General features: G+C 35.8%; 1 protein-coding gene across 2 annotated transcripts in view; it reads right to left on the reverse strand.

Moving 5' to 3' along the window:
- Nucleotides 1–27,149, reverse strand: part of MYO10 (myosin X) — a 157,159-nt gene that overhangs the window by 49,987 nt on the left and 80,023 nt on the right. Inside the window, exons 6-19 of one of the 2 annotated variants that reach the window (XM_087930719.1) lie at nt 25,324–25,448; nt 24,349–24,362; nt 24,171–24,255; nt 23,050–23,153; nt 22,553–22,682; nt 22,095–22,213; nt 20,664–20,810; nt 20,440–20,540; nt 20,169–20,235; nt 17,442–17,534; nt 16,960–17,028; nt 16,481–16,563; nt 14,354–14,462; nt 13,538–13,618 (exon numbers count right to left, since the gene is read on the reverse strand). In XM_087930719.1, the coding sequence (XP_087786845.1) occupies nt 13,538–13,618; nt 14,354–14,462; nt 16,481–16,563; nt 16,960–17,028; nt 17,442–17,534; nt 20,169–20,235; nt 20,440–20,540; nt 20,664–20,810; nt 22,095–22,213; nt 22,553–22,682; nt 23,050–23,153; nt 24,171–24,255; nt 24,349–24,362; nt 25,324–25,448 (1,327 nt within the window). Of the gene's footprint in view, nt 1–13,537; nt 13,619–14,353; nt 14,463–16,480; nt 16,564–16,959; nt 17,029–17,441; nt 17,535–20,168; nt 20,236–20,439; nt 20,541–20,663; nt 20,811–22,094; nt 22,214–22,552; nt 22,683–23,049; nt 23,154–24,170; nt 24,271–24,348; nt 24,363–25,323; nt 25,449–27,149 lie in introns of those variants that run through there. The other variant, XM_087930718.1, reaches the window with a different exon arrangement.

The following is a 27,149-nucleotide window of genomic DNA, read 5'->3' on the forward strand; positions in this document are numbered from 1 at the left end:
ATGTTTGCTCCTCTAGTGGAACACTTAACATGCTGATAGAATTTAGGGAGCACTTCTTTTAAATCAGCTTGATTTAATGCACAGCATGCTATGATATGCACAGCATCAGGATACTTATTCTTCTGATTACTAACAATGTTGTACAAGAATCCCAAAGCTATGGTAGTATTGGCATTAGGTGGGACATAGACTCCAGTAATCAAAACCATGCTGAATTCTCACGGAAGATATATGGGTCTACATTTAAGAGTCATATACTCCAGATCCATGGAGCAGTGGCTGTCTACAGTCTTTGTATTGATACACTAGCTTTTGTTCACATAAAGGCTTAAACCTCCCCCTTTGGTCTTACTAGAATCTCTACTCCTGTCCTGCCAGTGAGCTGTGTAGCCTTCCAGATCAACAGCTGCATCTGGAATGAGTGAATGAAGCCAAGTTTCTGTGATCAGCAAAATATTTAGACAATATTTAAAACCAATCAACTTTTTTAGACAGTGCACCAAACTGAGGATCAATGTAATCACAGTTAAGCAAGTTTTAGTACTAGGGATTTTAACAGAAGCCATTTAAGTACTTTAGTTCTTTGTACCTAATGCTGTAAAACACTGTAGCCTTTCAAGATTAAATGCCGTTAATCTTATTGGGTCTTATTTTGTTCAAATATATATTGGATTGGGTATTTAGATTTATTTATGAAGTATACTTTCAATAAGTTCAAAGCAATACCCAGGGCAATTCTTACTCCTACTTTTCTCCAAAATAAAGCTGTGAATTAGCTTGGCCTTAGATAGAACGCCTGGCCTAGAGTCACCCAGTGAATTTCCATGATTGTAAAAGTATGGAGCGGTTTTACCCCAACATTTCTATATCTTCTGATGAATTTGGAGCAGTCTTTCTTGTGTGAAAGTTGATGCTACACAAGAATTAGCATTTAATAATGTCTTTGTTTAAGAAGCAAAGTCTTTTCACAACCATTTGTTTTATCTTTCTATTAGATTATTCAAAAACTGTAGTCCTGAAGATTTATTGGTGACAATGTAATACATTAAAATAGAACTGCTATATATAGTGATTAAAATGTACTATATAAAACTGTGACATTAATACGTACAGAACATTAAGGATGTTGGTCTTTCTATGCATCTTTTATCTGTAATATAACTATATTAGGCTAAATTAAAGGCCCATTAGTATAATCTGAGATAAGTTACAAGGTTGCATATTTTCTTATAACAATTATATAAAACAATTATACTAATATATTGTTATTCATAAATATCTACAAATGGAAATCACAAATATTTAATCTTCCTCAAGGTAAATTATTTATTACTTAGATCTGATTTATGGCATAGGTACACCTTAAATGAATTCCCATTTTCCCAGTTATGAAACCAACTGCAAACTAGTCCCCAGGGACAAATCCACTTTAAGAACTGAGTAAACCAGCATTTATGTTACTTTATGCCTCCCCTGGGAGAGCTTCCTGCAATTAAGCATTTAAAAATCATATGATCAGCAGAAATGCAACTGATTCACTTCTCCCAACATTACAATACCAAGTTGGGCAAAGCTGTTTAAATTCAGTGCCTTGGACATAAATATAGAGACTAGTTTCTCAGCATGGAAATTGAGCCTTAAAAAAAAGCTGCTCTCACTGCATGTTACCCAGTCATGTGCTTTTGAATGTCGCTGTAATCCTTCAGATATAAATGTTGAAATTCTACATGTATTTATATATTACAATCTCATATTTTAAGGGAATATGGAATTTATAATTTTATGGGGATATTTTGAAAATATAACACATAAAGGAATCTTAAAACATCCATTTATTCAGCAAAAATACCACATCACCCTTTGAGAAAGAGCAATGTGTCTAAATAAAGTTTTAGGTTTTCAGTTCTTGCCAGGGTTTTTTAGTTAATTTTTGTTGCAAGATTTTTAAAATGAGTGTTTATATATTGCAGGGTAGCAGGCAATGGGGAGGAAAAGGAAGGAGACTAACTGTAACTTATTAACACTCTGGATTGCTTAACACAATGCAACTTTGTCAAAAGTTTTATATGAGATAACCGTGTTTGTCTTAATTTAGTACTAACTCGCAATGCACTTTGGGATACCTAAAAAAACCTTTGCTAATAATCTACCATGAAGCAAGATTGCATTATTACCATGACCTGACACATATGGTTTAGCAAAAGATAATCCTGTGAAATGATGTGATTTTTGGCAAAATGGAAATAGCTAGAGAAATTAGCAATAAGGCAGGAAGCAATTTGGTGCTGGACCTGCCATTTATACCATGCTCCTTGAAAGAAAAAAAAGAAAGAAAGAAAAGCTCTCTTGTTACTCATGGCTCATCTATCAATTCTCAGATTTTGGCTACTGTGCCTAAACATACTCTGGGCTTCGGAGTGTAGAACACACAGTCTAATTTCACAGGTAGATTCTATTACTTTAGACATCTTCTGGTACAAGGTTCTTCTGGTGATATGGATGACCCCTGTTGTTGTTTAGAAAAGCTGTGAATAGCTGACTCTTCATCCAGGCCTTTGACAAAGGAGAGAGTCCTCCTTCTTCATTGTATTTGCCATCTTTTATCTTTAACTTTTATATTTTATTGATTTTATTGACATTTCTTTATTTAATTGTAACATGCCCAGAGTTGTTGAGAGTTGAGTGGCATACAAAATTAATTAATTAGTTAATTAATAATTCTGACAGGCAGTACTCCTGCTGTTCCTTTCTGCTAATAAATTGCCAAAATCCCTTGAATCTTAAAAGTTATATTGCCCATAATCTCAGCTATGACACCAGAACCTGGAAAAAGTCCGTATTTTTTTAATTTTGTAAAAAAAAAGTCTTCATAATTTTGTTAATAATTCAAAGCAGTGAACAGACCTAAGATTCCTTCCTCCTCCAACTTCCCCCCCACCCCAACAAAAATAATTCTATGAGGTGGCTTGGGCAGAGAGAGAGACTGGCCCAGAGCCACCCAGTCCAGCTTTCATTCTTTTAAGGCAGGATTGGAACTCACGGCCACCAGTTTCTAGCCAGGTGCCTTAAGCAGTAGACCAAATAAGTTCTATTTATACTGAGCTATAGATCTTTGGAGAAAATGAAGCAAAACTTAATTCCTCAGTTGAGTTTCCTATTTCTTGAAAGCAAAGATATCTTTACCAACCTCTGCCTTGCTCTATTATTATTTTTATGATTATTATATATAAAGTTTTTTTCTCTTGCTGGCGGAGCTTGCTATGCAGTAAAGCATCTTCCAAATTCTACATCAAGAAGACCAATGCACCAAATAAATATTTTGATTATCACCTTTCTCCAGTTCACAGCAGTTGAAACTGGCATCTTTTTTTCAAGTTCATGGTGGACCACCATTCTTGGCTGATGAAATGTACTTAACTTGGAAGCTTGAACATTGTTAGACCATATCTATTTTGTGCAGAAAGGTTGGTTAATTACAGCTCTGGAGATGATTTTTTAAAGTTTGTTGGTCAGTGGGCTCTCATTGGTTTATTCTGAGTAATAAAGTCTAGTTACCCATTACTTTTCTACAATACCACAGACTGATGCTAATTCAGGAATACTGTAGGAAATTATACACTAGCTCAGTCCAGCTTCTGGCATTCCCTGGAATGCTGGCCTAGAAAAAAATATAACCAGGGTCATGGAAGGTAAGAGGCCCTTGCCAACTCTCTAGAGATATGAAGTACTGACAACTGTCCTATATTGCAACTTAGACTGAAAACTTCATATCACTTTGTCTGCTCCTACCTTGTTCTTCAAGCTTAACCACCTCAGTCTTGTTCCCTGCATCAACAAAACCATTATTTCTTGGAAGTGACTCCACCTATAATCTTATCTAAACGTCCACTGCTTGTCTTGGCCTGACTCACTCAAATAACAAATTCCCTCACTGTTTACCTTGCAAACATCATTTTCATCATTATCATCACAACAGCTAACAGACGACAAATGTGGTTGGTCTCTGCAATGAATCTGAAAGAACAGGGGACCATCTAGTTAGGCCAGAGGCCTCCAAACTTGGCAACTTTAAGACTTGTAGACTTCAACTCCCAGAATTCTGGGAATTGAAGTCCACAAGTCTTAAAGTTGCTAAGTTTGGGAGGCCCTAAGCTAGCTGGTGGGAAATTGCTCAGAGTCATTACAAACAAATGGCATGACAAAGTAGCAACAATGGTGCATTGGAATATCTGTAAGAAATACCATTTACTTGCAAGTAGGAACTGGGAGGACCAAAACATAGAAGAGCAATAGAAAATAAATAAGCTAAAGTGCTCTGGGAATTTAAAATTCAAACACACAAGGACCTGATACGTCGAGACTTGACAATTATTGATAAGAAAGATTTTTTAAAAATCTAGATAGTGAACATTGCAATATTTGGAGACAGCAGATTAGAACAGAAAGAACTGGAGAAATCACAAATGCAAATACCTGCAAATAGAAGTAGAACTGACAAAAGAAAGCAAGATAGAACCAATCTGGGGTATAATTTCAAAACATCTGACGCATCATCTGAATACCACTGACATTGGCAAAATCACCACCAGTCGATTGCAAAAGGCAGTTTTATTGGGAACAGTTTATATCCTGTGATGATAGCTTTGACATTATTATTAAATAATATTAAACAACAATATCTGCTTAACCCAGATCCTTAAGAAGGACTCGATGGATTGATTAAAAATGCCAAATCCCATCTAAACACCTGGCTGACTGTGCAACCAACCATAATAAAAAATTAAACGCATGCTATCTAACTCTCAGTAAGTCTGGGTAGCTCTCAACAATCAAAGAAATGATAATAAAGTCAATAAAAGGTAAAAATAAAAGATAGCAAGCACCATAGAACAGATGGAATGAAGCTAGCGGTGTCACTCTCCTTCGTCAGTGTGAACAAACAATAGCAGAATTGGGGAAGTTGGGTTCATGTGGATTTCGGGCCCAACCTTATTCCAAAACACAGGTACTGGTATAAAAAAGTTTATAAATAATAACCAGCACCATGAACTGCACCCAGAAGCAAAGTGGCAACCAGTGCAGTTGGTATAGCAGAGATATTACATGGGAATACTGAGGCATGCACATTAATGCTTTTGCTGATGTATTGTGGACCATGTGAAGTTTCTGGGTAAAACAGCCCCATGCAGAGCACATTGTCAAGAACAGCCCCATGTAGAGCACATTGTCAAATTACAAATTAACCAGGGAATGACTAACTGTCTGAAAGACTCTCTGGTCTAGGACATATGCTGTAAGAGAAGTGGATGGCATGATACAAACTTAAATTAAGTTTTATTCATCATTTGATTGGAGTCACTAGGTCTTTCTCTCTATTTAATACTTAGCACTGAAATTCATTTTTGTATCAGATATGAGTTTAATTCCACCACTGTAATGAGACTAGCTATTTCCACTTAATAAATCTATTAAATGAACATAATTAAGATAAAAATCTTGCATTTGCTCTGGGAGGAGCCAGATAGAATTTTAACAAATCTCTCTTGTATTTCCATTTTATCAGCATAAATTTTTCGTTTAATTATAAATGTCTTTCTCAATAGAAAAATTAGTTAGAAAACCTAATTTATAGATTTAAAACATTGCTGCTAGCTAAAATCTAATGAAAATATAACACGTAACAAATAAGTATATTGGACAAAGTGGTTTCTCTTTTGCAACTACGTCAAGAATTACAAAAGAAGGTAAGTCCAAATTCTTCCAAAACAGTACCAATATTCAAAATAGGCTTCTTTCAAAAGACAGACTTTAACTGACAGACTTTATTTTCTACTTTACATATTTAAAATATTCCAGCCCTGTTAAACACTCACATAAGTAATATGAAGGAAAAACAACAGCAACACCCAGATCCATAAATAAAAACCAACCTCCATTTTTTGTAAGGTCAAGTAAAATTAAAATTTCCTTCTTGTGGACCTGGAATTTCATATTCAACTAATGTGTACCATCAACATTTGCTACAAAGATTGTAAAAATATTTTTCACTTGTAGCAACTGGTATAAAATAAGCTTACTATTTATATTTTTTTTCAATTCTGTGCCCTTCTGTGTTACCTTCCTTTCTTTTCCTGAAACTTTTATACAGTTCTGAAATCCAAATATTATACATAATCATATGGGATTAATATAAAAGTATACAACTTAACTGCCTGGCACATTATGATGATAGTTTTCTCACTTTCTAATTGTTCACAGAAAGTATATTTTAATGCAAGGACCTGTGGACTGAGGTCCACTACTGGGCTGTGGCCTATTCACAATAGGGCGGGTGTGAATGGTGGGCTGATGCACATGCACAGTCTGATTCACACCAGCAGTGGGCGCTGGCAATTGCAATCCCACTCACGCAAACAGCAGTGCTCACAGCCCCATTCATGTGAGCAGTGGGCGCTGGCATTCACAGTGCCTCTCACATGACCGGCAGGCGGGTCTTTATGTCCTCCGCTCACACAAATGAAGCCGTGCATGCATGTACACCTGCTCCCCGCACAAAACCATTCCCTCTTCTACCAACCCCCTCCGCACGCTGGACTGCCAACCAGGAAAGATTGGAGAACGCTGCTTTTAATGTTTTCATTTTTCTATTTCTCCTAGTGAACAATTTAAGAGCTTGCTTAAATAGCCAGGCTGAACTTTTCACAAATATCAAGTGATTTTATTTTGAAATGATCCTGCTACAACCTAATTCTATTTGCCATATGACTGTGGACTCAAAATAAATTATTTAAAAGTTGTATCCGTAGGAGATGACCTTGACAGTATCCGTCTATTAGAGATTTCTCTTACTTTCTTGAAATGATTCCCTCTTTTAGTTCTTAATCAATGGCAAAAATCTGCAATTCTAACCGCAGCAGCTGCACATGCTAAGCACATGTTCAGACAGAGACACCGAGAGTTGCACACAAAACAGGTCTTTCTTCAGATTGCTGGTATTTGGAGAGTTTCATGTGATATATTTGGCTATGTTTCTTTTAATTCATTCCTGCTGTGGCTCAGAGGAAGTCATGCCTGGCCAAGACTCCTGAGGGAGGGTGGGCACTAATCTTCCTTTATGAGTGCCGAAAATGTGAACAATGTTGAAAACAAATATATTCTTTAGAGGCCTTCAGTGATAAGACATGAACAATATGCTGGCAAACAAAATCTGGCATAGGGGATAGGAACTCTAAATATTTTCACTGCAAGGAAATAAATTGCCCTTCAACTGTGCTTCATTTCTAACTTCTCATCCCCAGCCTTCGTATCTTCCTGAATTGTTACCATGTCTACACACAGAATCCACTTAGAATGTAAGCCATCTTTCTAGAAATCCTTGACAAGGATTTACTTTTTGTTTGCTTGAGTATTCAGAAGAAAATACAAAGGCTTGCAAATGGAACTTATCAAGTCTACCTCTATTTCTTTCAAGTTTCAGTTGTAGTCTGTCCTCTTTCTTACAACAACATGATGTGACCAGGAGGCAGTGATAGTCTTTCTATCTTCCTTTGCTTGAATTTTTCAGTAGTAATTTTGCCAATTATAATTTATGCACCAATACAGAAACTCAAAACTGAATAATATCAATAACAACCCATCCGTTTCAGTAATTAAGTGAACCTGAAGAATAATGAGTGAGAATTTACTCAGTTTGTTTAGCTATTCTGTTTATTTTCAAGTGCTTCTGGAGAAAGAAAAGATGAACAGAAGACAACTCTGCAAAAAATAACAGAGCTGACAACTTCAATGAAGAGCTGGTGGATAGATCAGCTCTTCAATAATTCTTATCCGGAATAAGAGAGGACTTGGTATCACCCAAATGCTGGATGTAAGCAGTGTAAGTTGTTCCTTACAAAGAGATCAAGACAGTAGTCTCTATCAGGTTTAAGAGTTCTGGGAGATGGAATAACCATCTTGCTGAAACCATGGTCAGCACTTTTGAAAAAATATCAAGTTTGCATAATTCTTTTTCAAATCACTTTTAAGAATTGCTTGCTAACTGTTTTTCGGATATTGGAAACCTTTGACTGAAGAAATTTGACAGCAGAGGCGAGCTTTTTTCAATCCTTAACCAAAGAAAGTTTTAAATGCAAGGTTTTTTAAAAAAATAAATAGCAAAAGGGTGATTAAAACTTTTACTAGTTACAAATGGACTAAGGGTCCAGACAAATTCAAAATAAGATTATGGAATTGATTATGAAGAAGCCTTCCCATGGGAAAATGGTTTGTTAATTTTTTTGTAAAAAACTACAGTAATAGAAGACTAAAATTTGAACTGGTTAAAGGTCACCCAACTGGCTTTGTGCCTAAGTAGGACTAGAACTTTAACTGCTACACCAAACTGAATATATACTGTATAAAAAGTAGAAGAATCCCTCTCATCTTTCCCACCAAGGGGTAGTGCAAAACCTAATGAATGTTATTTTATAAGAAAATTGATGGGGAAAATTGATGCTATTAGAGGACATTTGTTTTGCAAGTTCCTACAGGCAGTAAATGAGAACTTTTATTCTAGAGAACAGATATATGTCAAACCCACAAAATGTTTTCATGTAAGTTGTTCATGATGGAGTCATATGCATTTTTCTAATACCTAATTTAAAAAATATACAGTTCTAATAAAATTACCTTAAATTAAATGACCAAAAGTTACTGCACATTATAAGGATTATAGACTTCAGGTTCAGTTAAGGTCAAAATACTTAAATTGATCACTATGCTTGGAATTTTTCAAATAGATCCTTATCAAGTTAAAAAATGTTACTCAATCTTCTTGTTCTTATTAGCCCCTTAGAGCTTTCATAATTTAATTTTGAAGTCAACTCTGTTCCAGCAACTGACAGGCAGCTGAAAATATTTCTCCAAGATCTTGGTGGCTACTAAAATTTCCTGTACTTCCTTTGTCTCTTGCATCCAAATCACATAATCTGCATGTGGACAGAAGCAAGGAGGGCATACCCAACCATCTAAAAATGGGTAGTTGGGGTGAGGAAGAGGCAGTACAATATTTGTCTAAACTGATTTAATCAGATTTTACATTTTCCAGGATGCAAATGGAAGCATTATCCCAACAGAGAGGTTTCTGTATGTGAATACATAACCAAACACATTCTTTTTCTTGGAAGGATATATACTATAAGACCATACAGAAGTGTGGTTCCATTCCTTCTCCAAGTATATACCTGTTTCTCCGATTGATGTTTCCTACTCCTGATTCTTTAGTAAAAATGCTTCACGGTGCAGCACAATTACATATGTACTTCAGAAGTTTGTGAGCAGAAGGAAACAATGCACATATTGCACATACTCACTTCATTCAGCTGTCTCCTTTTCCCCACAACTGAGAAGTCCCTATAAGAACAAATCTGGTCATGTCATGCTTCCTGATTATCAATATAATTTAAAACTTTGGTGTATATAATAAATTCCATGTATTATATGCAAATATTATACATTCATATGCAAATAATTATTCTCTTATTTCACTGTAAAATATTTATTCTACAAAGCATTACTATTTGACTTTTCAGAAAATAATATACTGTATCTGTTTATCAGTTTTCATAAACTTGAATGTCTATTAATTTTGAACACATTGTTGTGATTCATGCAATTTCAGACTTTACAGAACATCATATAGTTTGCAGACCTTTGTTAATAAACACTTTTGGTAACCTATCAGTACCAGCAAGCCTTTTTGTTAAAGAAGACACTATATACAGGGGTGTCAAACTCAAGGCACGGGGCGGAGTGCTTAGATGGGGTGCTTAGATCTGGCCCATGGGGCCACCCTGGAAATAGCAAAGAATTGGCCCGCAGTACTTCTGCTAGTGAAAATGGGCTTCCAAGTTCTGTTTTCACTGGCAGAGGGTTGCAGGAGGCTGTCCCAGCTGAAAATGGAGCTCGGGAGCCCATTTTTGCTGGCAGAGTGCTCAGGCCGCCATAGGCGCCCGACACAAGCGATGTTGACCTGGCCATGCCCATTCTGGCCACACCCACCTCGGCCCTCTGAGGTTGAACACAACCCTGATGCGTCCCTCAATGAAATCGGTTTGACACCTTGGCTATCGTACATTACTATACCACATTATATGTACAAATGGTATCTGTGCATTGGGTACATCAAGCACAATACATGTAAGATTATTTATCCACCTTTACACTATCATATTGTACATTTCCCCATCCTTGGTATATATTACAGACTGCTTTTGGAAGATGCACATCATGAATTTACAACACAGAATAGCAGAGATGAAATATAGCCTATCATACAGTACATAATAACTTATTTGCCTGCAATGTAAATTATTCTTCGGGGTGATGGGGGGGGGGGCTTCAAATCACTGTTAATTCCTGGAAACTGCCCGGATAAGTTCCAGCCATTTTTTGGCAAGATTTCAGAAGCGTTTGACATTGCTTGCTTTCTAGAGCTGAGAGACAGTGACTGGCTCATGGTTACCCACCTTAAGGTGGGTCAGGAATTCATGGTCTTCTGTTTTCTTGTCTGGTACCTTAACCACTATACCAAACTGGCTCCCATCCTTCCTATTACTAAGGCTCATGTTCTTGTGCTTTCTGATATCTAACAACAGGGAAGGAAAAGTTTGCATTTTTTAGTTTCAGATTATAACATCCACACTCCACAAGCTGTGATTAAATAAATACAATAATTGATTTCATATCTACAGTTTCACTATAGTTATAAGTATCATGGTGGCGCTGTGGTTAGAATACAGTATTGCAGGCAAATTCTGCCCACAGCCTAGAGTTCAATCCTGAGAGCTCAAGGTTAACTCAGTTTTCCATCCTTCCAAAGTTGGTAAAATGACCCAGATTATTGGGGACAATATGCTGACATTTGGAAACCGCTTAGAGAGTGCTGTAAAGCATGATAGAGTGGTATATAAATCTAAGTAGTACTGCTATTGCTACAATTAAAGCATAATTCAGTCAAAATATTCATATGTAACCACAGCTGGAATGTTTTGGGGAGGGTTTTTTCGGCAAATCTTTATAACACAAGATTATATACTCTATCTCCAAGAAAGAATATTGATACCATCCTAAGGAAGAATATTGATATTGCCTATATAATAATGGAAATAGGATGACTATTTTTAAAACATGCTGATAGTAGAAAACTATGCATAACAATAGCAACAACAATTAAGCATTCATCACAATCTCTCTCATGTATTTGAGGAAAAGAGAAGTAGGATTCTTCTCGTGTGTCCTTTATTGTCTGTAAATGATATCTAATATGTTTAAGAATGTGATTCTTCATAAAAGCTTTGACCTTACATATGAGTCATCTTGAAAGGTAAATGTCAAATGTTAGTTAAACTTGATATACTGGTAATACATGACAATGGTACCAGTATAGTTTAGATCCTGTCTTGACAACTAGCCAACCTTTCCATCATTCTTTTTTGCCTTAACACACAGTATTTCTCCATTTAAAAATATTGAGAGCCAAATTCAACAAACTGGGACCCCTGAAATCCAATCTATCCCTACTCCTGCTATATAGCCTTGTTTCCTTTAGATTAGGTAAACAATTATCACAAATGGCATATCCCACCATGGCCTCCTTCCTATGAAGCCTTTCATCTGTCATCCATTCTAAGCCAAGAGGGAGAGTTTTTCTTATCATTTCCTGTAGTGATTTTTCTTTTCAGAAAAAAAAATGAGAGCAGAAAACATTATTTTCCTCGAGATATTTATAGTGTTCATCTGATAAATTCATTTATTAGAATAAATGAAACTTTATTTACAGTGCTCTGATTCATTGTTCATTATTCTGACCATAATAGTTGGGCAAAGGCTTATGTACTGAAAGAAAAAAACTTGAAAACAACTGAACTGAGAAATGAATAGAACATGTATAACTAGGAAGAGTCCAGGAAAGTAATAATCCAAAATCAGGATTCAACAGCAGACATTAAGCTCAAGGTAAGTAAGAATAATTTATATCAATAGTTCTGGAAACCATGTCTGTTACCTTCTCAAAAACCGGCCTTCCCACTACAGATCCTATGACCTTTAGGGAAATGCAACTGTTTGTTCCATAAGAAATAAATTTTAAATTTAGAAATCACAGATTTCGAGAAAGGAAAATGTAATATTTTTGCTCTTCTAGTTCTCCCATACTTTTAAATTTTTGTATTTGGAAAACACTGGTCTCAATGTAAACAACAAAAAACAATTGTAATCAATAATATTAAATATGGTAATTTAGCAAAAAGGTCTAAAAATAATAATTTCTAGAAAAACTACAGTGGCATTTTCCTAAAAAAATCACAAAGGTATTTCATTTGTTCTAGAATGATCTCTGAATCATTTACATATATAGGTTACATATTCATATAATTACAATTCCTCTGTACAAAAGAATCCTTAAGTATTTATACAAACATATATATGGCCTGAATATCTGGGCTGAAAAAAATCAAGATGACCCTGGAAAGAATGAGGGGTATAAAAAAATCTTCTATTTGCTTCCATCTAATGTTGGTCTCAGTTTTGAAGCCCAGATATTATAACGTAAACATTTTATTTGTATATTATTTGAAAATTAATAAAAAAAACACCTGTACATTAGAATAGAATAACAGAGTTGGAAGGGACCTTGGAGGTCTTCTAGTCCAACCCTGTTTCGGCAGGAAACCCTACATCACTTCAAATGATTATACAATCTCTTCTTAAAGACTTCCAGCGTTGGAGCATTCATAACTTCCGGAGGCAAGTTATTCCACTGATTAATTGTTCTGTCAGGAAATTTCTCCTTAGTTCTGAGTTGCTTTATTAAAGGTTGCTTTAATAACTATTACATTCTGACTGGAATCATATACAGGAAGTCCTCACTTACCAACTGCAATTGGAACCAGCAATTCCATTGCTAAATAACACAGTTATAAAGTAAAACATCATGTGACCACACTAAGTTTACAAAATTAGTTTTGGCTGGGATTAAGCAAATCCCCTGCGGTTGTTAAGCACATCATATGACCACAACTTGTGATTTCCTGCTATCTTCCCCACTTACTTTGCTTATTGGAAACTGGTACACACACACACACTCACACACACAATCTGAAATAATGTGCATTAAACTCAATAGAGGTTACTTCTGATTTAAACATTTCTGGAAGTGTTTTCTAACGTCTGTCTTACAAGATCACCTAATATAGACTACAAAATTATGTACTTTCTTTATAAAGATAAATTATTTTTGCCAATTATTGCTCAGTTGCTTGTTAGATTCTATTAATGTATATAACCTTTAGAGTGAACACAGCTTTGAAACACACCAGTAGATAAATATTTTAGATAAAAGAAACTGTTATAAATGCTTGTTAAACAATATGTAATGTATTAGAATAGAGTACTACCTTTCTAATTGCAAAAACAGTCCCTGAAGATATGATTTGTATCTATGATAGCAATCTATGGATACATGGTGAATGATCCAAGGTAAATGCAATCTTAAGCTTACCTTTTGCATATTTGGCTTGATACAGCGAACAAAGAAAGGGTTAGATGTGCTTAATGTTGCCATTAAGGAATGCAGCGAATCCTAAAAAAAGGGAGAGAGAGAGAAAGAAAGAAGCAAAGGAAGTGTTAAATTTCCAAACTATCTCAGCAAAGTTTTCCTAATAATCACAACAGCATCACCTGGTGGCACAGTGTGCAAACTGAACTATAATTTTCTTATACTTTTATTTAAAATAAGCTCTACGACAAAGTAAAATTAATCATCAGATAGATAAAAGCGATTTTGCTACACTATGCGTAATGAGCTTATCCTTATCTAGTGAGCGGTGTCAATGGCCTTAAAACTCAGAACTGAATATGTTAAATATTTAAATCAATTCTCATTTATCAAATTTACAGTGGAAAACAATTTTAAATTGCTCCTGAGTCTCAAGGACAGAGATTTTTTTATGCACAGTACATTTGCCCATAGAAGTTGCTAAGAGTAAAATGTCAGGTTTTGCTTTATCAAGAGATAAAACTAAAAAAGTCTGCTTTACCTATATGGCAGGCTTACACTTAGAAGGAAGGCTATTGATGATTATGTATGGCATCAAACCAAGTAGGAAAACAAACAGTGAACAACTGGTTTCAGCCAAGAAATAAATATTTTATTTTAAATGATCAGGAAAACATTCTGGAAAAAAATCCATATTCATAGCTGGAGACAACAGACATTTTTTTTCTTAGCTGAACATGATTTGATAGGAGATTTAGGCAACAATGTTTTACAAAACACAATGTCTGGAAAAATGCATGAAACGAAAAAAACAACCACCTTAAATTGTAAGCTGACTGTGGGCTTCCGATGCTTGCTCCCACACTTCAAAGTATCTTGACCGCTGCGGCTTGAAACATGCTCAAATAGGTCATATATGAAATCGAGGCTGAAACAGGAATTTAAATAATGTTTAAATACATAATGAAAACAAAGACCCTTTTATACAAGGACTGTTCTTTCCTTTAAAAAATATGGCTGCTTTTTTATTGATGCTTCCCCACTGCTTGCCTGCTTGAAACGGCGGACAATCTAAAATTAGACACCAAGTAGATTTAGGTACTATCATTATCATTTCCTCTGAATGTAAGAGCTGAATCAAGATAAATATGCAATGACTAGAAAGACTGCTGGCACATTACAGAGAACACAGCATTTAGACGAGACCATTGCCCTGTCATGTGATATTACATTAAATACTATCTCTCACATTTTGTGTATCCCAAGGGTATTCTTCTCATACCTATAAAGATTTAACTTTACAGCATTTTGATGAATAGGCACATAGTGTTGAAATCATATTCCATAATACTTTTGTTAGCTTTTAAGAAGCTACAAGTCTCTGCTGTTAATAAACTAACTAGACCTCTTTGATCCTGTTGATGGGATGACCAAATATTTTTATTTATCAAATTTATTTGCCGCCCATCTCACAATTCAGGTGATTCTGGTATTGCAGAAATACAGCAGAATCTGAAGTTCTCCAGGCATTCCTGAACTGTCACTAACGTCCAGGCCAATAGTGACAACTTCTATAAGTTGGTTAGTCAGCAAAATCTGGAGAAAAGGGGCTACTTATCTCTGAAGTACAATAATCTCTTGAGTATGGTACTGAGCTTCTGAGGGAAAAGGCACAAACAAAACTAATTGTATTTTTGCTTAATTTAGAAAAAAGTTGTGTTATCATTCCATATTAGAACTACTGCTCGAGGTACTTTACATTATTTGTGTAAAGAATGTTGTGTAATATTCTATTAAAGAGCAAAATGTGGGATAAAAACAAATTATAAAAGATTCATCTAGATTCTGGGTGTTTATAATAAATATTTGATTTATTCTAATAACCATGAATTTATTAATATCAAACTCTAATACAAAATAACTTCCTAGTCTATATTATAGATATTAGGATCCTTTGCAAGAAATTATTTTAACACCTTTGTGTTATTTCACAAATTATGCTATAGTTATGTGTTTATCTTGTTTGGCATTTGTCTGTCTTGGAAAACCCACCGTACTCAGAGGAATTAAGAAGCTTAAACAATAAATATAAAAAGCATATCAGAGACTCCTTTTGCTCTCCAGTTTAGGGTTGCATCTTTAAGAATTAATTTAACATAACTTATATGTAAGCTTTTATCTTTATTGCATTTTTCTCTAATTTATATATTTGCACGCATTTAGACATCTAATCCATTTACCTATGTTTGCCAAATATTTCTTTAGTGGTTGTACTTCTCATAAACTGAACAATTTTTTACATATTACCCCAAAATTCTCACTGTCCAAAATTTTGTTCTGAAAGTGCTCATGAATTATTGCTAGAACGACATTCAAACTCTACCTTAATGTCAAAAGCATATATGCCCAATGAAATGTATTAGAAATATTGTTTTAGCTGGATTCATCAAATGTGCTCACTCCCTAAATCAAAAAACATTTGGTTGTTTCTTCTGAATATCACTAAGTCAAAATTATAGTATCTCTCATGTTTAGAATACTCTTTTAAAACGCCATGCTATTACAGAGAACTGGGAGAAAGGTAAAAATTGTTAAAAAAGAATCTGAATGTCATTTTAGCAAAAAACCCACTGCCTTGACCTGCAACATATTGGCAAACTATCCATAAAATTAACTCCATCCCATCATTTAGAGAAAACAATCTATTTGACTAATCAGAGTATATTCAGAAACCTAAGTTTCATATGATGGTAAATCTACAACATTTGTTCTTCTCTTTAGAAATACAATATTTTCAAATGTACAAAGTATATTCTAGGAGATAAAAAGATAGACAGATAAATAGTTTAGAACTGAATTCTATATTTTCTCCATACTCCCTTCCTTCTAAAATTAGTTTTCAACATCTTGACAAGGTCAGGATCTGCAATTATACTATGGGCATACCTGCTTTCTCGCAATAAGTTCAGAAGATCATCCCTAAAAGTGTCTCTGTTTTTCTCCAAAATTCCTCTTACATCATACTGAACCTGTTTGAAAGAGTGAAAAAAAAATATTTTTTTAGTTATCATAAAGAACAGAAAAATACCAATTTATTAGTTTTTTTATACCATTATTACTTCATAAAAAACTGAAGTTGGCAAACATACCTAATACTTCTACTGTTCCTATTTTCCTCACAACAACAACTGTGATGCTGGTTGGGCTGAGAATGAGTGAGTGGTCCAAAGTCACTCAACCAGCTTTCTTGCCTAAGGCAGGACTCAAACTTGGTCTCTTACTTTCTAGCCAGCACCTTAACCACTACACCAAACTGGGTCTCACATAAAGCTTCTTTTAATTTGTAAATTGTTGCAAGACAAAACTAAGCTGCTCCTGAAACACTGTTTGGAAGAATTTCAATAAACATAGGAAAGAAAGATTACCTCCCCAGCATAGTGTTTCACTCCAAAGTTGTGGACAGCAACTCTTGGTTTCACATAAAAAGGATTGTTCTATTAATAAGAATAACAAAAATAAGTCAAATATGTTTAATTATAAACAAATGAAATATAGAAAAAGGGAAAATCTTCTGTCAAACTATGTTTCTCAGAACTTGCTTGAAAGATGATTTTTTTCAAAAAAAAACCTGCCACGTTTTAATTATTGGACTTTTTAAACATTGTTCCAAAACATAATTTCTATACAGGCACTGTGTAAAACTAAATCTTTCAGGAAAAATGTAAATCAAAGATGCATTGACAAAACATATCCTGATCTATTAATTTCAAGTATTAATAGATAAATGTTTTAACTTAATAAATAGATTTGCTCAGTGAAAACCCAGAATTTTAACGATCAAAATTTACATTAGCACTGCATTTGAAATTCAGGGAATTTATAAACAAATTAAAAGAACATTACTTACTGCATGCTGAATGTGTAACTTTGCCAACAGGGTTTTATCAGTAGCTTGAGGAAAGTGGCTCTCCTCATTGATCAGAGCCAACAAACCAAGTTTCTAAGCAATCAAGACACAATAAAAAAATATGTTAAGTAGGCCCCATATTGTTCATGTCCCTCTCTCTCTTCCCTTTGTGTGTGTGTGTTGTATAAGTGGGATATGCGTGTGTGCATGTCTATACACACACACATATACATATATATATATATATACATACACATACACACACACACATACATACACACACACACACACACACACACACACACACTGCTCAAAAAAATAAAGGGAACACTTAAACAACTCAATGTAACTCCAAGTCAATCACACTTCTGTGAAATCGAACTGTCCACTTAGGTAGCAACACTGATTGACAATCAATTTCACATGTTATTGTGCAAATGGAATAGACAACAGTGGAAAGCATAGGCAGTTAGCAAGACATCCCCAATAAAGGAGTGGTTCTGCAGGTGGTGACCACAGACCACTTCTCAGTTCCTATGCTTTCTGGCTGATGGTTTGGTCACTTTTGAATGCTGGCAGTGCTTTCACTCTAGTGGTAGCATGAGACAGAGTCTACAACCCACACAAGTGGCTCAGGTAGTGCAGCTCATCCAGGCTGGTACATCAATGCGAGCTGTGGCAAGAAGGTTTGCTGTGTCTGTCAGCGTAGTGTCCAGAGCATGGAAGCACTACCAGGAGACAGGCCAGAACATCAGGAGACATGGAGGAGGCCATAGGAGGGCAACAACCCAGCATCATGACTGCTAACTCCGCCTTAATGACCTCCAGCGGGCCACAAATGTGCATGTGGCTGATCAAACAGTCAGAAACAGACTCCATGAGGGTGGTATGAGGGCCTGACGTCCACAGGTGGGGGTTGTGCTTACAGCTCAACACCATGCAGGACGTTTGGCATTTGCCAGAGAACACCAAGATTGGCAAATTCGCCACTGGCGCCCTGTACTCTTCACAGATGAAAGCAGGTTCACACTGAGCACATGTGACAGACGTGACAGGGTCTGGAGACGCCGTAGAGAACGTTCTGCTGCCTGCAACATCCTCCAGCATGACCGGTTTGGCAGTAGGTCAGTAATGGTGTGGGGTGGCATTTCTTTAGGGGGCCGCACAGCCCTCCATGTGCTCGCCAGAGGTAGCCTGACTGCCATTAGGTACTGAGATGAGATCCTCAGACCCCTTGTGAAACCATATGCTGGTGCGGTTGGCCCTGGGTTCCTCCTAATGCAAGACAATGCTAGACCTCATGTGGCTGGAGTGTGTCAGCAGTTCCTGCAAGACGAAGGCATTGATGCTATGGACTGGCCCGCCCGTTCCCCAGACCTGAATCCAATTGAGCACATCTGGGACATCATGTCTCGCTCCATCCACCAACGGCACGATGTACCACAGACTGTCCAGGAGTTGGGGGATGCTTTAGTCCAGGTGTGGGAGGAGATCCCTCAGAAGACCATCTGCCACCTCATCAGGAGCATGCCCAGGCATTGTAGGGAGGTCATACAGGCATGTGGAGGCCACACACACTACTGAGCCTCATTTTGACTTGTTTTAAGGACATTACATCAAAGTTGGATCAGCCTGTAGTGTTTTTTTTTCACTTTAATTTTGAGTGTAACTCCAAATCCAGACCTCCATGGGTTGCTAAATTTGATTTCCATTGATAATTTTTGTGTGATTTTGTTGTCAGCACATTCAACTATGTAATGAACAAAGTATTTAATAAGAATATTTCATTCATTCAGATCTAGGATGTCTTATTTTTGTGTTCCCTTTATTTTTTTGAGCAGTGTATATGTATGTGTGTGTGTGTGTGTATGTGTGTATGTATGTATGTATATATGTATGTGTGTGTGTGTGTGTGTGTGTGTGTGTATATATATATATATTTATATATATATGACATATGTATATATGACACATATATATATGACATATATGTATATGACATATAGTATTATAATTCAAGTATGTAGAAAAGGGTCAGGGTTTGGATATCATCTAGTCTGTATTCATGTATATGTGTACAAACACACACACATACACACACACGCATACACACACATACCATTCCATGAAACAGAACAGTAACAGGAAACATGCAGCATTGTGACATAAGTGGCACACTATGTATTTTTCAATGTGGGGCAAAAGAAGGGAAACATGGGATTGTTTTTTGTCCCTCAAAGTTCCATATGTATGTGATACGCCATAGGAATTTTAAGACAACTGTTAAATTATGCAGTTGTGTTTGTATCCTCTGGCAGAACAGACTTACTGTTGAACAATTAGAGGAAAATGTACCAGGAAAGACCCTGGTATTTCAGATAATAAGCAAAATTAGATATCATAAGTAAAATTAGATATTATAATAAAAATGTACTTGATTCTCTTGATTAAAAGACAAGGGAGTAAATAAATATTTTTGTATTGAAAAGAGCTGGGGGGGGAACACAACTGTGACCCAGGAACAAACATGAACCCTATGTATTGATAAACAAGAATTAAAAACATATGATGAGGTGAAATTTGTTGTTCAGTTGTGAAAAAATAATATACTTTTCAAACATTCTGACTGATCATATGACATATGCAATAATTTGAGGTAAACAATTATTATTAGTAAATCAATATTTACAAAATCCCCCTTAAATTTTAGACTACATATATATCTACCTTTTCAATAAGATCCAAGCATTCCCCATTATCTGTCCAGTCAATGTCTTCCCACTGGAGGCCTTCTCTAAGAAAACCCAAGAAAGAGATTTTACTACAAACTGTTTTAGTTGTCCAAAAGAAAGTTGGATGAAAACATGCATCCTTACAATATTGGTACAATGAATTTTATGGGGAATCCAAAATCTCTAAAAGAACTATGTTGAAAATGAAATTGACACAAATATTCAAGTTATGGCAGAGAAAATAAATAACATTTAACAATTCTTACCTACTATATTCTAATTGCTCTAATGAAAAAATGTGCTTGTTGAAATATTCCTGAAGTTTTTCATTTGCATAGTTAATACTGAATTGTTCAAAACGATTAACCTGGAAAAAGACAAATCATAATGCAACATTGAGTAACTGACATTCCTGATGAAGTAATGGAAGAGGAAAAGGAACAATGTTTAACATAACAGCATTAGTTATGTGTAAATATTTGGAACATACCTCAAAATTTTCAAATCCAAAAATGTCTAAAATGCCAATTGACTTGAAGTCGTCCTTGCCTTTGATTCTGCTGTTGATTTTTTTAATAACCCAGGCAAAGCACTGGGAGTAAAGTGCCATAGCTGCTGAATCTCGGCTATCTATAGCCTGGTGGTTGATAATAAAAAGTAGATTATTTTATGACCTGATGGCATTCCTCAAAACAATGTTTCTAACAGACATGACAAGCAATGTAATAAATATACATAACACACATATATCCCTATACCTTACTCCCTTCACAACTAAGTTTTCCCTCTCATTTTGTTGCTGCTATATCAGAGAATCAGTGCTGATTCTTGGTGACTTGCCTGGGGAAGTCCCTGCAGTTTTCTTGGCAAGATTTTGGAAGTGATTTGCTATTGATTTCTCCCTAGGGGTGAGAGGGAGAGACTGGCCAAAGGTCACCCCAAACAGTTTTGTGCTTAAGACAGAATTAGAATTCATGCTCTCCTGGTTTCTAAACTGATGAACTGCTGGTTCTCTTTTTCCCTCCTCTAACTTCTGCCAAATAGATACACATTTTCCCTTTCTTCCTATCCCTGACTTATGATTATAATTTGGATTGGAATCTCAGTCATTGAGGGAAGCGGTCATTAAACGAGATGTCCACATGACTGCTTCAATCAACAATTGCAATCCTGGCATTTCTGGTTGCAGTTGTTAAGCAGAGTGATAAAAGAGCTGCCTGCCAGGAGGATTTCCAGCTTTGCAATGCAGGTAGTTCTTGCTCTCAAATGTTCCTGCAACCCACCAAAGAAGCTCAGTTCCTCTCTATGCACTCAGGGGAAATCCTTTGAGGTACTGCAGGAATAGAGGTGAAATCCTGAAGAGTTCATCTCCATTCCTGCTGTCCTTTCCAAAGAATTTCAGTTCCACTCCGTATGTAACATTCTCTGCCAGCTTCCCTGCTGAGTTTCTATGGAAGCTAACAGAAAAAATTGCAAACAAGGATCACATGGTCACAGGGTTCTTCGTAACCAGTCATAAATGCAAGCCAATTGCCAAATGCCTGAAATGCAGTCATGTGACCACTGCGTGTGAGATATTTACAACTGGCAGAAGCGCTTTACAGGCTGTAAACCATCCTTTCTGAGGCCATTGTAATTTTAAACAAGCAGGTGTAATCTTCCTTCCTGAACAGAGCTGATATTTCTACATGAAGCTAAGTGCAATTCATCAGGAGTGGAATGACCTGCCCTAGACTTTAATGTAATGTTGTCTCTCTGTAAGAGTACCGATGGCAGATTTTTCATTTTAAACATAGTATCTTGGGCATGCATACTCTTTAGACGTCTGGAAACTACACCACAGTAGAAATAAAAAATGAGATTATTTTTCAGAGATCCTAAATACTATACGCAAAAACTTTCTAAAGTGATTGGATTGTACCTGCTGTATATTAAGAGGTGTTAGAATTTCTTCTCCCCTGAGTATCATTGATCTCTGTGTCAATGCTTCAGTTAACTGTGTTGAGTCCAGCCCAAGTAACTCTGCAGATCTATTCAGAGCTAAGAACAATAGAGCAACAAACTGTAGTAACAGAAAGAAATACTAAAAATGCAATAGTATTATTTGGGAAGATTAAAAAAACCCTAATAAGCAATTTGCCATTCATAAGTATTGTTTTCCCTCAACAGAATCTTTTTCTTACGTAATGCCATTCTCCAAATTATCTAAATTACATTTCAGAGTAAATCCATGCCAATGAAAAACAGATCTAGAGGACTGAAGAGATAGGAAGTTAACTGAAACTAATTTTGTAATTTGTCCTAATTTAAATTACTCAAAATTTGAACTAGAAAGACAGGACAGACATATTCATATTTAGTAAATAGCCATTTTTTCACCTGTTTTGAAGGACACCTGTGCTCCACCAGCTGTAATAAATTCAATATTGCCAAGATGCAAAATGCCAGCAAGGAGCCTAAGAACATCTCGTACCTCCTCAGTGGTGAACTGCATCACTTCCATTGCCGTCTAGAAAAGACACACAATATGATTGAGTTTTTGAGCTCATTCGTATCACATAATACCATCCAAGTACTATCTCCCATATATGAAGTCTCTTCAGAAGGACGGGTTTCTCCCAAATGAGCACGATTTTGACCACATGAAGCCTTTCCTTATTTCTTGCTACTTCAATGTTGGGTTGCAAGGAGAAGAGATTCAGATCAGAAGAAAAACCCACCATCATTCGGCACCATCTGCAGGCAATTAAAGTAAGAGTACCAAGAACTCTGCAATTAAACCCTGAGCTACACATATTCTCTTCTATTGGAACTACCTATGGTTTTCCTTGATGGAACCTTGATGGGAAAGGATGAAAAAAACTGGTCAAACTCACAATGACTTCTTTGAATGCTTCTGCATCATTGATTGTCTTGTCTGCTACACATCCAGACTGGTTCAGGTAGTGATAGTTCTCAGGTGCAGATAGGTAAAATGCATCTGAATGGAGGAAAAACATTTCTATCATGCTAAATCTAATACTCAAATTTACTTAAAATCTACAGGAGAAGTAACAATCAGAATTTGTATAGATTTCTTGGAATAAAGAGCTCAGACTTGTTCTACAGATTGATGATTTTCTGGAGACTAGTATCAAAGTACTGATAGTATTTTCTACAGATGTCCTTCCACTCACCCCCAACTTCTCAGCAAGACTTTGTCAGTGAAACAGTTCAGAAGTAGGGATTGTAACTGCAATCTACGTAAGATTTAAACTCAGGTGGGTTAGTGATTGGAGTCTTCCTGGCAGGTGCTAGTTAAATGGATGCTAGAAATGGTGTTGTCTCTAATTGTGATTGGTTTGCCTTGCCTGCTTGCTGAGCTGGATATGATCCACTACCCAGAGAGACAACTGCTATACACAACAACTCCTACAGAGACACCCACCCCTAATATTGCTGGAATTGCTGCATTGAAGAGGACATGCTGGGTCAGGGGTGAAATATCTGTACAAATCCTAATCAATATCTTGGCATTAATCTCCTAAAGCCTGGAGAACCTGATTATGATGTGTGTATGTACTTCAAAATTGGTTTCAATTATTTTTAATGATGCTTTATAACAGCACCTGAAGTATGAAAATAGATTAAAATGGGTTGCTCATCAAGTAACAATGTGCTTATGGACTTGTTATGTGTTATATATGTTATGGACCTTGGCACTCAATGTCTTAGTAGAAAGTTATCTGGAGAACATAAGTACACTAGCATATTCTCCTGTCTCCCACTTTACAAAAAAAGCTACTTGCTATACTATTTCTACTCTATTCAGAAAATTATCTGTCCTGTTGCTACTCCCTCATGATTCAGCTTCTCATGTTTAACAGGATTTATAGCACAGGCAGGAAAAAGTTCAAATTTTCATGATTGTTATCATCACTTGAAGAAAGCATGTTTTTTGAAAATCAGTAATTTCTTTTGGAAAGAGCCATTGTTTAAATATAAAACTGAGTCCCACCTTTCTTTTCTCCCTCAATCCCTGCCAGCAGGGCATAGAATATGTGATAATTTCTCTCTCCTGGATTTTGCCTTACTACTCGATTCTATGAGACAAAATATTTAGAAATATATTCAGCAAAATCCTTTACATTTTTAAATAATTCAAAATATTAGAAAAACAAAAACTAAAAAATTACCTTTTCTAATAAATCTTTATGAGGCATCAAGTGAATAGGTCAAGGAACAAAATGGTTCAGTTGAACTTGTAATGTATATATTATTTTTGTTAGAATGTTTAGTCAGAAGAATGTTCAATTGTATTAGTTTCCTTTAATTTAAAAAGTTCATTTATTGTATATAAATATTAATTACTATCATTTTATTGGCAGCTGAGCTCCATGTCTGGTGATGAAATATATTTGTAAAAGAATTAAGTAAATTACACAAGAAACAGATCCCGATATAATATGTAAAACTCTCTTTTTCTTTCTCTCACATGTATCTTTTTTTGCTATGAAGAATTAGTAGAATACTATCAATCTTTCTGGCAATATTTAAAAAACCCAGGAAAATATATCCACTTTAAAAGGATTAGTTACTTTTATACTAAGGAGTACTACTAGAAAATAATATGTTCCTAATAGAATATTTTCCTGCTGAGCCAGGCAGCAGGACCAACACAGACTGAAAAGGGGAAACATATCTAGGATTAATTAGAGCAAACCTGGCTCAGATTAATCACTCATTAGCTGACACACTGCACAATAGAATTGAGTGGATTATCTTCTTGATTTATAAAGCTGAATATAGAGCTGTATTTTAGCTTTTCCTAGGCAAAAGTTGCTACCTAATATTAAGTTTGAACAGTTTTACTTTGAAGATTAACAGAAATGAGTGATAAAAAAGATAAAAATGTACATTTTCTAATATTTTGTCAAGACAGCTTCCTACATTAAACCATGAGAGAAAGAGAAGAGGATTTTCAGAGGTTCTAATATTCTAATGAACAATTTTGGAATAAAGTAAAACATACAAGTTGTCTAACATATCTGTAGACACACACACACAGAGAGAGAGAGGGAGAGAGAGAGAGAGAGAGAGAGAGAGAGAGAGAGAGAGAGAGAGAGAGAGAGCTCGTACAACAATTACAAGGTACAGAAAATACAGGATACAGTCTACAATTTTTCCTCCCTGAATATTGCCTTCCTGACAGAAGTTCAGCTGAACAAATTTCCCAAAGCGACTAGAGTTGTTGTTGTAAACAGTCTTTGCATTGCCAAATGCTTCCATAATTGGGCTGCAGTAAAAAAAAAAGACAAAGTTACTAAGTGTTTATTAGTCCCATAAAAATTATAATAAATCTTATTGATGGAAATATTGTAACACTAATGTTTTTAAAAGGTCTATTCACAGTATAAAATGCATCAAGTCATCTCAAACAAGTCATGAACATCTAGTACATTTTTAAATATTCCTTGAAAGAATAATATACCAGAAGAGGGAGGGAGAAGCAGGGGGGAACTTGTTGGGGTGTCAGTGTACAAAATAGTCCAGACAAGAAGTCTCTCTGTGAAATGGACATTCTCTAAATTTGATTTATAAATAAATAAACAAATATAGGCAAGAAGCTCATCCAGAAGGACTAGTTCTACTTTACTGTATGGTTACACTGACAGAATCTTGCAAGTCTGAAAGTGTCTTTGCATTGCCTTTCTGACCTTTGCTTGGAATGACCCACTTTAATTCAGATAATTATGTTCTATTAACAACTCCCAAAACCAGAAAAAAAAAATTACCCATAACAATAAGGAAGCTTCAATCCAAAAAGAGATCACTTTGGCGGAAAAACAAATCAGGTCACATTGCCAACTTCAAAAGCCGATACAAAAATTTATGCCACCAGATAAGGACCGAATGCACCAATTATCACATTAAACAAGAGGAAAACCTTCTACCCACCAATTCCACCCGTGCTTTCTACAATTTTGTAAACAACAAACTAAAAGACTCAAGGTCCATCCCAACCCTGAAAAGACCTAATGGTAAAGACTACAATGATGACACCATTAAAGCCAACCTCTTTAACACATTCTTTGGCTCAGTATTTGTAAACAGCAATGGATTTCCTAGTATTTCCTAGTCGAGCCACAAACAACCACAATGATCTAATACATATCGATTTTACAGAAGACAATGTTGAAAATACACTACACAATCTAAAACCATCTCTATCTATTGGATCGGACGGAATATGTGCCTACTTCTTAAAAAAGCTATCCACTGCCATAGCCGAACCTCTAAGCATAATCTTTGAAAAATCTTTCAGGACCAGCTCCTTGCCAAAACTATGGTCACAAGTCACGGTCATCCCCATCTTCAAAAAGGGAGACCCCCAGCCTAGTTGAAAATTACAGACCAAGCTCTTTATGCTGCATCACCTATAAAGTCATGGAATCAATTATTAACCAATCCATCGTCTTCCACTTAGAGACAAACAACCTACTCTCTAATAAACAATTTGGTTTCAGAAAAAAACTATCCTGCAATCTGAAACTCTTACACTGCAAAAACTTATGGACTATACAACTCAATTAGGGCAAAGCAATAGATGCATAGTCTACATAGACTTCTGTAAAGCCTTTGATTCAGTAGTACACGACAAACTGCTCCTAAAACTAAAATCTTATGGTATCTCTGGACACCTGCATAACTGGATAGAAGCATTCCTGTCAAACAGACAACAAATGGTCAAAACTGGGAGCATCCTATCCAATTCTGTACCTATCAACAGTGGTGTCTCCCAAGGCAGTGTTCTAGGACCAACTCTCTTCATACTCTACATAAATGACCTCTGTGATCATATTCAGAGCAACTGCCTCCTCTTTGCTGAGGATGTAAAGCTATTCAACACCACAGACAATACTGCTACCCTTCACAAAGACCTTGACTATGTATCAGAATGGTCAAACAAATGGCAACTTCAAATCTCAACAAACAA

This window comes from Pseudonaja textilis, chromosome 3, assembly GCF_049901715.1.
Source record: "Pseudonaja textilis isolate UNSWEBS1 chromosome 3, rPseTex1.2, whole genome shotgun sequence".
Taxonomy (NCBI): Eukaryota; Metazoa; Chordata; class Lepidosauria; order Squamata; family Elapidae; genus Pseudonaja; species Pseudonaja textilis.